The following is a 13,479-nucleotide window of genomic DNA, read 5'->3' on the forward strand; positions in this document are numbered from 1 at the left end:
TAGAAAAATGGTTTGGATGCCTCATCCTGCAGGATTTCTAAATGAACGTAACATTGCTTGATTTTAGTACCAAATTCAATTCCAGCTTGTTTTCTTCTGCAAATGAGCACCCTTTGAGTATTGCCTATTCTGTTCAGTTTTATACCCATGGTAAAAATCCTTTTATCTCCTAAAGGTTTTTAAAAATAAAATGAACAGTGTTCAATACTTAATCTAGAAGCTCTACACAAAATCATTATGGTGACTTGAATAATTTTTGCACATAAACCAACAGCAGCAGTGTCTAAACTCTAAAACTTAATACAGTATTGAATCTTTTAAAAGAGTTTTAAAAAGCTCAGCCCTCACATCATCTTAGGGAACCCTGTTTCCTCCCCAATATACCTGCTTGTATAAGGAAATCTTTTTCTATTGAAAACAAAAAAGCAATAACTGAAACGACACAAAATAATTCTGTATTAGTAGAAAGGCTTTTAGATGTTAATTAGAGTCCCTCAAATGTACTGGTAATAAGATGCTGTCAAATATACTCCATAGAAATACTCTAAAAAGGAGTGTGTTTGTATTGTTAAAGTGGTCTGTGCTAATTACATGCTTTAACATAAAAAACTCATCTCTTGGCCTCATATGGTTAATCCAAAAATGGCAGCTGTGCAAGGTGTCTTCTTAATTAAACCTTAATGTATTTTTCATTACTGTGCTTCTAAAAAGCAAAAGCCAAAGCCTCTTTAGCAATTGTTTGTAAGATGGGCAGGAAGCCTTAAATTCCACTGCAAGAGAGCACTGAAAATCCATTGCTGAAGAAGGAGCTTATGGAAGCCCAGCATGTGCCAGGGAACTCAAGGCACCATGAAAAACAGCAGAGGGAATTAAGGAAAACAGCAGTAAGATGAAAAAACAATTCTCTTGTAAATGAATGGCCCTCTATTTCATTCCTCCTCAAGAGGAGATGTCCTCATTAGCCCTACTGCATGCTACAAATTATTGTAATTATCAGTTCTTTATCCTGTCAAGTGCACTCCAAATATTTTATTCATTAAAAGAAGCTCTTCATTATGTAGAAAATAACTACATTATTAGCCCCTATGTGCAGTTTACATGCCTCAGGCAGCTGGGTGGGGCTGGTGGGATGAACTCTCCATCCCTGGAAGTGTTCAAGCCAGATTGGATGGGGCTTGGAGCAGCCTGGTCGAGTGAAAGATGTCCCTGCCCATGGTAGGGGTTGCAAAGATGGTCATTAATGTCCCTTCCAGCCCAAACCATTCAGTGGTTCCCTGGGGCATCTCTGCTCCTATGGCCCACTGCCCCTGAGTTGCCACATCCCTGATTTCTTCCTGCAGGTACCCAAAGGCAGTGTGATTTACTCACATGTTATGTCTTCCCAGCTTAGTAGTTAACCCGTTCAGTGATCTTAAATGTTGTCTTCCCAATATTCCTTCATCTCCCCTTTTGCTTTTTAAGGTTTGATGGTCAGACTGTGTCAGTCTTCTCATGTAATGCCTGTGGGAGCCACCATAACACAAATAGTAGCACCACGTTAGCCAAACATTCTTAATTTTGATCAACCATCTATCAAAACTGTAGTTGCCTTTTATTTGGAGCAGCTTGTACTCTTCCTGAAATAGCACTGGGAATTTTAAGTGGGAGAAGTGCTCACTGCTGGCAGACGCACCAATGCTGTATGGACACTGCAGCCCAAAGTCAGCCTCAGATCCACAGTGGTGAACACTTTGTGGCACGTTAGCTTCTCACTTAGGTGGAGGAAGCAGAAGAGAAGGGCTGCTGAGCTGTTGGAGTATGTTTTCACATGCAGGTTTTGCACTAATTCTTCACAATCAGTTGCTGTACCAGAGCACTGACTCTGTCCAGGCTGCCCAAGGATGCTGAAATACACTAAATATTTTAGTGACAGATTTAAGAGGTTTGCTACTCAAGAGGTGTTAAAGCAATTTTTCAATTAGATAATATGTGAAAAGGTGGAAAATTGTGCTTGCAAATGTCGATACTGGGGTTTTTTTCATTTTTATTCCATGCAAGTGACATTCAGATCTTGTGTTGGATATGATGACAGAGTTGTGAGGTAAGTGGACAGGATGAAGAGTAACTTTACCAGTTGATGGCAGGGAGTAACCTGACCCCTGTATGTCATTTTACAATGTTACCACTGCTTGAAGGGGATTTTTTTTTCGTACAGCACATGGCCTTGGTTGAGGCAGCATCATTCTCTTATGTTTTACTGCTGTTGTTGCCAGTGGAGATGAGGAAGAAGCACCCTTGGTGCTGGGACAGGTTGTTTCATTCCCCAACCCAGGTTTTAGAGTTGGCTAAAGCAAAGTAACACCAGCTGTGAACATTCCCTGTTCCTCTCAACGGGCCACTACCTTAAAAGACCAGTCTTCATAAATTACCTGTAAGATAGTTTACTTACTGCAGAGCTTGGGAATGAGAGGAAGCAAAAGCCATGCTGTGAATTACAAAGCTGTGGTTAGGGGAGCCTGGACAATGTGGCCTGACTGCCCAGGCACTGTCACTGCTGCCAAAATGCTACATAAAGGCAATCTGCACCCAGGCTAGTTCTGGTATCAGGTCTGACCTCTCTGTGTGATCACACATGGCAAAAGGTGCAGCCGCATCTCATGTCAGTGGCCAGAAGGAAACTATGTGACATAGTATGGTTTCAGAGAGATGGTGGTGAGTTTTTCAGTTTTTTCTGCTACCTCAGGAATTTCTTTTGTGTGGCATACTTAAGTCAAAATAACTGGGATTTTAATTTAAATAAAATATTAGAAAGCTTTTATATTTAGGACATCTGTATCTCAGGTGCCGTATGTGGCTGTGTTTGGTAAACAAGTCTTCAAGCTTGGTGACTTCCAGTGTTTAGGCAGTTTGAAACTAGGTTTATCTATATTTCAGTGGCAGCAGTCTAACCTTAATTCTTCCTCAAGGAACAAACATGACTCATCCTTGTACCTTTTAAAAGTACAAGAATGATACCTTTTGAGGTACCATTTTTGGTAGGTGAGCCTTTGAGAGGCTTTCCTACCAAAGAGAGGTAGTGGAGTGAAAAGTGTTGTAGAGAGGAGTGCTGTAGAGAAACAAGCCCAGATGGTCTCAAGCTGGAGAGCCTTTGTTTGTCCTTCTGTTTCTGACTGCTTTAAACTATTAAGTATAAACTACTAAGTATAAAGTACAGCAGCCAGGCTGGCCAGCTGACCATCGTAGTGCCCTTATTCTACAGCTAAAATGATTCAGAAGAGGGGTGCAGGGAATTTCATTGAGACAGATTCAATTTGTCTCTTACTTGGCTTTATTTTTGATGGGGTTTTTTTGGTGTAGCATAAGTACCCCATCTCCTTGCCAAAATCGTCCAAAGCTATTCTCAGAATGAGAACAAAAGTCCGAGAGGGGAGAGCAGGAGCAGCTTCCCTGTGTGATGTTTGATGTTGTGCCTGTTCCCTTGCCTTTTGCAGAGGTGGTCCAGCTGAGCCTGCCCGAGGAGCAGCGGGTCACCGTGACCACCATCACCGTTGGCCTCAGCGCCGTGCTGACGTGCGGCATCCGCGGGGCGCTGCGGCCGCCCATCGTCTGGAAGCGCAACGGCGTCGTGCTCAACTTCCTCGACCTGGAGGACATCAACGTACGTCCTGAGCTCTCCTGTCATTGTCTGATCACAACCCTGAGTATGGCCCCCTTTAGCAGGTGGTGGTTGTAAGGGTGCAGCTTTTGTCTTGTTGTTATGGAAAGCGGAAGCTGGTGCAACATTTAGGATTTATGTGAGTATGTCTCAGGAATAAAAGCAAAGCAGAGTATGCGCAGGGGAGAGCAGGAGTACTTGGAATAAGTTAATTGAAATTATGCTTCTTTCATTGGTCTGAACCTGTGCTCCAAAGACCTCAAAACTCAGGGGAAAACAGCTCTACAGACCACTCACTCCTCAGGGGTGTCTTTCCCAGTACAACAAAACAGGTTCATCAAGAAGATGAAACAAAACATTTGTGGTGGCAATGGATCTCTCCTCTCTTTACACCATATAATCCATTTTTATCTCAGATCCTCCTGTTTCTCTTGCCTTTGAGTCAGTTCTCCTCTCTCATTCCTTCGCTGTTGTTTCTGACAAGCAGTTTAAAAATGGGATTATTCAGCAGGGTGTGGCGATGCCCTCACAGGAAGGAAGATGAATCTCTTTTAATTCACAGTGCTGGTCTGATCTCTGAGTCATAGTTGGTAGTAAAGACAATACCTGAATGATGGTATAAACTTACTCATTTATTTAATAACATTTAATTACAGAGAGAGTGAAAAGTAGTGTACAAAAAATATGGTCTGTATTTCATTTCTCTTTTCATTAAAGTATATGGTAAATCAGGTTTTATTTTAATTACACTGCAGCAAGAGTTGATTTATATTTTTATTCAGTTCTTGTTAATTTGATAACCACTCAGTTCAGAGTTGTTGCAGTCAATACTATAGCTCCCTAAATTGTTGTGAATCCAGGATTGCTGAAATGGGAAAAATCTTTAGTTTATTCTTCTGCAGTAAAATTTGAAAATTACAGCACATGGGACAGAAATACACACAGAATCTCAGTGCTTTATTTGTTGACTCTTCCTTAGCAGGAAAATCATGTGCACCATGTATAGGTAATTAGTGTGTGCACAAACTTAGTAATTAAAACCATCTAAACATCTTTTTATTTTCATCACAGCAAGTATTATCTTTTTAAATTTTTTTGTATTTCTTGTCACTACTTTGAGCTTGACGTGGAAATGCAGCAGAGCCTCTGAAGGCTAAAGAGCAGTCTTAGGATTTTGTTGGCCAAAAATAATGAAAATTTCATGTATTTAGCTTGCATTTATGAAATTTTGGTTATGATGACATTAATCTTAAATAATTAAAGTTCCTGTGTGAACTGGACACAAAATGGCCGTCCAAGAACCTGAGTAGAAACACATCATTGAAGGACTGATGGTACTTGGCTCTGAGGGTTCATTTGCAACTCCTACTGTTTTAAACAGAATGTTGAATACGGTTTATGACTGCAATGCCAGTTCTTCAGATAACTTGGCACTGGCCCAAGTGGATTTCTGGTTTGTTTTTAAGTAATTTTGTTTCTCATTGGTGATTCTGTGTTAAGAGGCAGAGTTATGTCCTTGCACATGAGCTGACTGGTTCCTGAATCATTCACCACTCCCATGGAGTGTAATACAGCAAAAAAACCATCACTTTTTGATCTGTTTCAACTAGTATATCACTGAGAAACTATACCAGAAGAGCACTCTGAGATTGCTACAAGGAGAAAAAACAAGATTTGTGCCTCAATTTGAATATGCCACATATCAGTTTATGATCTCTATCACCTTGTCACATAACACCTGCTACTAGTGAACATCAACTTTTCTAGTCTAATGAACACCTCCACAACTTTTTCATCTTTAATTACACTCTGTAAATATTTTATGTTCTGTACATACACTGCTGTCTGTATTCTGGTCTGATTGCTTGAGTAGGCACAATTTGGCCATTTTTTATTTTCCCCCTTCCACGGTGGGTGTTATGTAGGATGCTTGAGCTCAGGCATGTCCACTCTCTGGCTACTGAGGATGGGCCCCTGCATGTCTGAAGCACTTGGTGGCAGCAGGGATGGTCCTTCAGCTGCTGAATGCAGCCTTTTATTTATCATAGAACCGCAGAATGATTTGGGTTAGAAGGGACTTTAAAAGTCATCTCGTCCCAACCCCCTTGCCATGGGCAGAGACACTTTCCTCTAGACCAGGCTCCAAAATCATCATCCATCCTGGCCTTGGACACTTCCAGGAATGGGGTATCTGCAGCTTTTATGGGAAACGTGTCAGTGCTTCACCACCCTCACAGGTAGGATTTTTTCCCAATATCTAATCTAATCCTACTCTCTTTTAATCCATGCCACATTCTCCTGTCACTACATGCCCTTGTTTAAAAGTCCCTCTCCACTTTTCTTGTAGGTTCCCTTCAGGTACTAGAAGGATACAATTAGGTCACCCTTAATCCTTCTATTTTCCAGGCTGAAGAATCCCAATTCTCTCAGCCTTCCCTTATAGCAGAGGGGCTCCATCCCTCCATTCATCTTGGTGTTTTCCTGAACACCAAACAGCTCAGGTCAGGGGCTGGCAGCAGACAGTTCAAAGCTTCAGCCTTACGTGGGTACACAAACTCACATTAAACAATAATCTATTTAAAGGCCCTGACAGCAGAAAGTAAAGGCAGTGTGCTTCTTAATGTACTTGAAGGTAGTTAATTAAATTACTCCAGTTTTCCTTTAGTATGCCTCAAGCAGAAACTCAATTGCATTTCTGCTTTTCACAATAAGGTTGGCAATTTGGCTAATTGGAAGTGCAACAGGAGATTAATTGTACCTTTTTAACTTCAAGAAAATCCTGCCTGCTCTTGGCACATTGCTAATCACATACAGACCTACAGGATAGTCACACACTTGGAAAAGTCCTGGTATTATATTTCAATTAAACTCTTTCTCTTCTAAATGCTAATTCAAGAAATCAAATGAAATTAGAAGCTCAAGTCTGAAAAAACAGAATCCTGCCAAGCCAGGTGTGAAAGCATCGGAGGAAAGGCTTTGCTGAAGTGCCCCTTGTTGCTTTATTCTCTCCAGATTCATGACAAATGTGATCTGAGAAGGTGACCTGCGTTTCAGGGTAATACTGGGAGGGACTGAGATAGTCAACAAAAACCTAGATAAGCCTAAATTTGCACTGAACTGAAAGATTGAGAATAACTATAAAGCCTCGTTGTTTAACTGCATTAGTTAAATCACTTTTATGTGATATCTTGATTGGCAACAAAATATTTATTATTTTTCATTGCTCTCTTAATCAGAAGCTTTCATAAGCAACTAGTAACAATTTGTCATGTCCTGTCTATGGGAGCTCTGTTAATGAGTTGTCACATAGCTATTGCAAAAGAGCCATCCTAATGGTACATGTAATTAAACAGTTTCTCTTGCAAACATTTAAGATTGCTTTTAGCATAAAAATATTATTTCTCCATAAATTACCCATCCATATTATTTATCCATTAGAAGTCCCTTTGCAGTTCCACTTTAATAAAGTCACATCAACTTTTCTCATGCAGAAAATAACTATAATGTAGCTGAAACTGATAAATTTGTTATAGCTATAAATTGATTTCTGACTACAAAAGTGAAGTGGTTAAAATGTGTAATCATTCAAAATAATATACTTTTGCCTCCTAGGAACAAGTGATATGTTTTCTCAAGTATATGATTATGAAAGCATTCCTCAATTTGAAAATAAAATAAACTCCTCATGGAGTCAAATGCATATAGTATTTATAGGGTATTGTTTCACATGATTTGGCATTATCTCCAGAGAAACATGTGCAAGTTGATATAATTTATAAATATAAGTTGCTCCTTCAGAAGCATGGTGAAAGAGAAGATTACCATAAGAAAACAAATATGGTGAAGAGGTAGATAAGAATTTGGTGAATTACAAGTGTAGTGCAGGTAGCTATAGCCTAAACTCATTAGTGCCTTTAATTACTCATTTCAGTTTTATCTGTACACTTTAACTCACACTGGCATTGGGTCATTAGTTCAAAAATAGAATTTATATATTTATATTTACACAATATAAATTGTGTAAATACAGAGTTCTTCATTTCTGCTGTGTCAGGTAGGACGGCACAGCCTTGCTGTCACCAAACATCCCACCCAGGGACAAGCCCAGAGCTCCAGACCACAGGCCCTGACTGCTGGATTTCCCCATCCCCTGGGAAATCACCTCCATGTGCATCCCATGGCCCTTACAGGAGCTGTGCCCACCTGTCTTGAGACACATTTCATGCATGCTCATGAAAATGTCCCCTTTCCAGGTATAATATTTGAAACCCAAAGCAAACAGCCAACCTTTAAGGTGCAAGTCACTGGGATTAGTTTTCTCATTAAAATAGTCTGTACGAAGACAATGTATTCATGTTGATGCTTTTAATGCAGATTCGCGTTAAATAATAAAAAGCTCATGTGTGAATAACCCCATTAATTCCCTTCTAATAGAATTAGGGCCATTAAAATCATCAAACCCTGGGCCATCCTAGATACTGCAGTGGTGCAGTGATGGGAGCAAGTTACACAAAGTTGGATATTTACAACCAAATTTTTTCTCTTTCAAATCAAAGTTTACAAAATTGCTTATAGTTTCTTAATGTATTTACAGGCTCTAAAATAGAGGTTAAGTGCAAAATTACTACTGACCGTATATTCTAAATATATAGTCTCACATTTTGTCATAATGAAGATTACAGAAATTATATCCACTTGCATTTTTAGAGGAATGTACCTACTATTCATTTTTCTTGTAGTGTTTTCTCTGAGTTTCTCAGGATGTAAAACCTACCCATTTTTTTGTTATATTATAATTACAGAACTATCTAAGAAATTCATGTCCATATTTTCAAGGCAAAAAATTTTTGATTCAGCAGCATGTTGTGTTAAATTTTTTGAGCAGAAAAACAAGAAAAGATAAATTAATGCCCCATCAGGCTATGTTTGCAACAGTATTCTAGCATTTGCTTAAGGCTGAATTTCTCTCCATGTAAATGACTAAAGTGATGTGTAAAACCAAGAACAAATAATATTAATGAAGCATAAGTTTTCAGCTTGTCTCTAGAAATGAATTATTAAAAGCATCAAAGAAAGTGATTTAAGGACCCATGATTAATTTAGTTTTTATCATTTTTATATGAATCACTCATAAATCTATTGTAAAAAAGATCAGAGGCATTTCATTAGTAAGGAGAAATCATTTCCAAAGTGATAGCCATTGTTGTAGATTTTACATAATAATAATCTCATTAAATGCTTGGGTACATTTTGTTTTAAAATCCTGTAAACATTATCAGAGAGAGATTTCTAGGACACTGAGGATCAGGCAAGCTTTTTTAGTGTGAACTAGTTAATACTGGTTGTTTTGCTGGTGATTCTGAGATCAGGATGGTGTTTTTCTTCATCTGGAAGTGTTCAGGGCCAGGTTGGATGGGGCTTGGAGCAGCCTGGGATAGTGGAAGGTGTCCCTGCCCATGGCAGGGGTTGGGCAAGATGAGCTTTAAGGTCCCTTCCAGCCCAAACCATTCTGGGGTTTTGGTGGAAAATTGGTGGCACCAGCAAGTCTCTTTGCCAGGACTGGTTTTGTCAGTAGGCACTGAAACCACATTGAGGTCTCCAGCTTCCTTGGGCTGGAATGGAAGGGGTTAAAATGAAGTGAATTTTTATTAGTAGTAGGAGTAATAATAGTATTAGGAAAGCAAATCTCCTGAGAGAGGAACCACACAGGGAACTTCATTCCCTCTGCCATTATTTCTGCTATGAACGCTTTAAACCATCGTGGTGAGAGGGTATTGGTTGTCTTTAGGGCTTCCCTCCTGGCCAGTATTTATTAGGAGCATTCAGCATCTAACTTGGACGGATTTAAATCACTGTGTGGGTCTAAAGGGCTCGAGCAAGGGAGAGTGTAACCCATAGTGCTGTACTGGGGGGTGCCTGGTGCCAGTGTGCCCTCCCTGAGAGCTGGGGATGTGGGGAATCTCTGCCTTCATGTCAGTGGGATTGACTTTCCTGTTTCTTCTTCCTGTTTATGGTTTGATGTCAAGTTTAGGGTTTTTTTCTCAAGCAACTGGTAATTAACCAAAAAAATAACAAGCATCTATGCTCACTCCTCTTCAAACTTCCTGAAAACCAGGAAACTTTGACAAAAAATTTAAAGGGCTTAAATGTTGGAACAACCCTAAGGCATGTTAGCATGTTAACAGGCCAAAGGTGGGTGGCAGTGCCCTGCACTCTGTGGCGCCACAGCTAGCTCAGCATCCAGGGTTAATGTGGCTCCTCTCTGCCAGCTCCTTCCTGAGTGTCAGAGCAGGAGATTTGTGCTGTTACAATCACAGGCTGGAATTCACTTGAGACAGAATGTGAACGAGATTTACAAGTAATATGCAATGTTTTACACATCTCTGAGCACGGTGTCCCTGAACTGCAGCAGGGTGCATGACCAGGGAATGCATTAGAATGGGAATGGGATAAATAAATATGAAAAATCTTGTGTTTGGAAAGACCAATGCCTTGGGTAATCAGTAGTGATGGAGAGGAAAGGCAATACTGTACCAAAAAAAAAATTATATCCATTTTCTAGGATCTGCTTTGTTATTTTTTATTTAGAGCAACTTTTTTTTAATATATTTTATAGATTACCAAGCTGTTATCAATGTAAAATGCAGGGTGATGCTTTTTTTTACATCTTGAAAAGATAAAACATATTCTGAGGTCATGTAATCAAACATTTGGTTGAAGGGTAAATGCAAGACATGAAAAGAGTTCATGAAGGACAGAGAACTTTTTATTTGAAAAAGGGAGAAAGATGGTGATACAAACTGCTAGAGAAGTCAATTTATCAGCTGCCACTAGTTGTCTTTATCAATTATGAGAAATTATAAGCATAACTTTCTGAATTATTTTTATTTGAAAAATTACTTTATAATGAAATTCATAAGGTAGAGGTGAGAACACCCTGCCCTTATCTGGCTGCTTTGATTTAGGGCTGATGATTCTGTGGGGTTAGATGGGTACTCCCTCCAGTTTCATCATTTCTCCTACTTCCTCTTCACAAGAAAATGGTGAGACGCCTCATCCCTGAGCATCCACATCCATTCCAGAGACACCCCATCCCAGGAAGGGTTCAAGGTTGGACAGGGCTTGGAGCAACCTGGTCTGGTGAAAGGTGGCAGGGAGGGTTGGACCATACGAGCTTACAGGTCCCTTCCAACCAAAACCTTTCCATGATTCCATGATGATTCACCTTCCAAGTAAATGAGGAAAACCAAAGTATATCTCAGAGTTTTCTGGTTTTGCCTTTCTACTGTTTACCTGTTCTTCTTGGGATCATACATTTAAATGTCTTTTCAGTTCACTGTGGGGCATTACTGGGGTCAAGTAGGGCATAACAACTCCCTGGGGTGTGCAGCAATTGCTGAGCCTCCCTGACAGCCTGATAATACTGTTTAAAGCTGGGATAGATTTGGGGAGAGAAGAATTATGTTGCATCAGTTTTATAGATGTTTTTGTTCTGCTCTGTCTGCTTTCAGGCTTGTGGTGACTTGGAGAACTGGCTTAACAAGCAAAAGCCATCTGAACTGAGTCAAAACATGTGAAATGATTTCCTCTGCTTTTTCCCATGGTGAATTATTCCCATTCCCTCTGCCCACCCCATCCACGTGCCAGGCACACAGAGCAGCAGCTCAGCAGCTGTCAGTGCTCACTCACACCCTGCTAGCACAGGGCAGGGGCTGGGAGCAGCTCCCAGAGCTCCCAGGGGCACTGCAGCATGGAGGGGGATGTGGGGCACATCTCAAACACATCCCACAGCTTCCAACTGCAGCACAGCACTCCTGGCTGCACGATGTGGAGTTAGAGGCTATTAAGGAATCAAAGACTCATCATTTCTTAATGCTCCAGGGCTTGGGTTTTTACAGCACTTCCAAATACACCCTTATGAAATACACAAAGAAAGTGCTTGTGCATAAGAATGCATCCATAGATATAAAATGAAACAGTGGAACTGTGATGTGCTAACTATATCCACAGGGAAACACAGGGAGAAAACTGTGAGCTGCAATAAACACACAGAAAGTCATTAATTTGTTAGAGAATTCAGTCTGCTTTTACAGCAACAAAAAGTTCAGTGTTAAACATTTAATGCCACCATCACTTTCTCCTTCCCACTCCTAAACACTTTCAATTCCTAACAATTGTGTAGTTATATATGAATTTTCTTTGAGTGCAGGTTCTAATACAGGGTTTCCCTTCTATGCCTGACATGGTGATATGGTACTGACCTAAATCATCTTTGATAACTTTCTTTAAACACCACAAGTCAGAAAACAGATTTTAAAAGTCACAAACTGTGCTTTTACCAGTATAAGCCCTGCTTTTCAGGAAAAACACTTTTGGAAAGGAAGTTAATAATACAATATTGTTGCACCTATTTAATTGTGCAAGGGTTTTTTGCTTATATTAATACATTTATTATGTATGCATAATATGATTATAATATATAATTATACATAATTATAATATAATAATATAATAATATAATAATATAATTCCAATATGCACTGGAAATAAACAAATCATCCTTAAAAAGACAATTACAGAGCACAAACCAAACATTCAGAATATTTTTCTGTGATATTTTAAAGGAAGTAGCATAGTTAAATAGAGAAGATTATATTATCCTGTTTTTCCACAATTCCTTGGACTAAATTATTCTGTTAAAGTAGCCATCCTGCTTTTCTTAATCAAAACTCAATTTTAGTTTCTTTCAACTTACAAAAACTGTTATTAAGTCCCCTCCAGTGCAAGAATTTCATGTATCTCATGCAAGTATCATTTGTACAGGGTTGGTGTATTTTCCATTAGCAGTTACTCATGCATCTTTGCTTTCCATCAGGAAAAATCTAATTGACCAAAAAACAGGCAAATGCTTGAAATGGGGATTTTTGAGTAGATATTTGTAAGAATGTATTGGAGAACTTAACCAGCTTATCCCACAGCACAGATGCCTGAGACCAAGGTGACAGTAATATCTTAGATGCTTTTGATTATAGATAATGCATTTCAGATAATCTGTGGATTTACTCTGGTTATTTATAATTGTTCACACATTTGCCCATGGGAGCAGCACAACCAGCAGAACCAGGTTATTCTTGTGGGTGCATCTGTGCGCTCTCAGGTGAAGGTCTGTGCTTTGGGAAGGGTTTTGTCCTGCCAGTAAACTCCTTATTCCTCAGTGCTCACTTTCAACCTGCCTTAAAATATGTCTAAAAACTAGGCAAGCTCTCAGAATTCTCTCCCCTCTGCCAGTGCTGACCTGCCACTGAGAGGTGCAGCATGAATGTGCTTCTTAATGCCCAACAGAGGATTTTGGAGAAGGTTCCTGAGCTGAAAGAAGTAGTGCCAGATCAATCCTGCAGGAGATGGGCTGTTTTGTGCTTCTCTTGAAGGGAGCCAGCTGGCATTGCACGTCTGCTGCAGAATCACAGCTTCCGTCAAAAATGTTCAAAGTGTGGTGTCTGGAAAGGAAGGTTCAAACTGCAAAGCACATGCACCCTGAGCAGGCAGCAAATGTGAGATGTAAGGAGCCCCAGGAGGTTTGGGTTTAGAAATCAGCCCATGTGCTGATCAAACAGCCCCAGCCTGTGATCTCTGGGTCCTGGGCAGGGCTTGGCAGCAGCAGGGGGATGTGGATGGTTCCTCACAGAGCTGGAGCTGCCACGGGTGAGCAGGGAAGGAGCAGCATCAGAACTTGTGTGTGTGTGTGGATTCCCTTCCTTCAGCACAAAGGAATCAGCACCCAAGTTCTGGACTCTGAGCCAGCAGATCAAAGTGATGTTCCTGTTTAGTCTGTCCCCCCTGGTGGG

The 13,479-nt window shown here is 40.1% G+C and overlaps 1 protein-coding gene across 5 annotated transcripts in view; it reads left to right on the top strand.

Moving 5' to 3' along the window:
• FSTL4 (follistatin like 4) overlaps nucleotides 1–13,479 on the top strand; it is a 330,553-nt gene that overhangs the window by 287,984 nt on the left and 29,090 nt on the right. For all 5 annotated transcript variants that reach the window (XM_074551962.1, XM_074551961.1, XM_074551964.1 and 2 more), the window contains exon 7: nucleotides 3,471–3,637. In XM_074551962.1, coding sequence (XP_074408063.1) covers nucleotides 3,471–3,637 — 167 coding nt within the window. The remainder of the gene's footprint in view (nucleotides 1–3,470; nucleotides 3,638–13,479) is intronic.

This window comes from Zonotrichia albicollis, chromosome 15 (assembly GCF_047830755.1).
Source record: "Zonotrichia albicollis isolate bZonAlb1 chromosome 15, bZonAlb1.hap1, whole genome shotgun sequence".
Classification (NCBI taxonomy): Eukaryota; Metazoa; Chordata; class Aves; order Passeriformes; family Passerellidae; genus Zonotrichia; species Zonotrichia albicollis.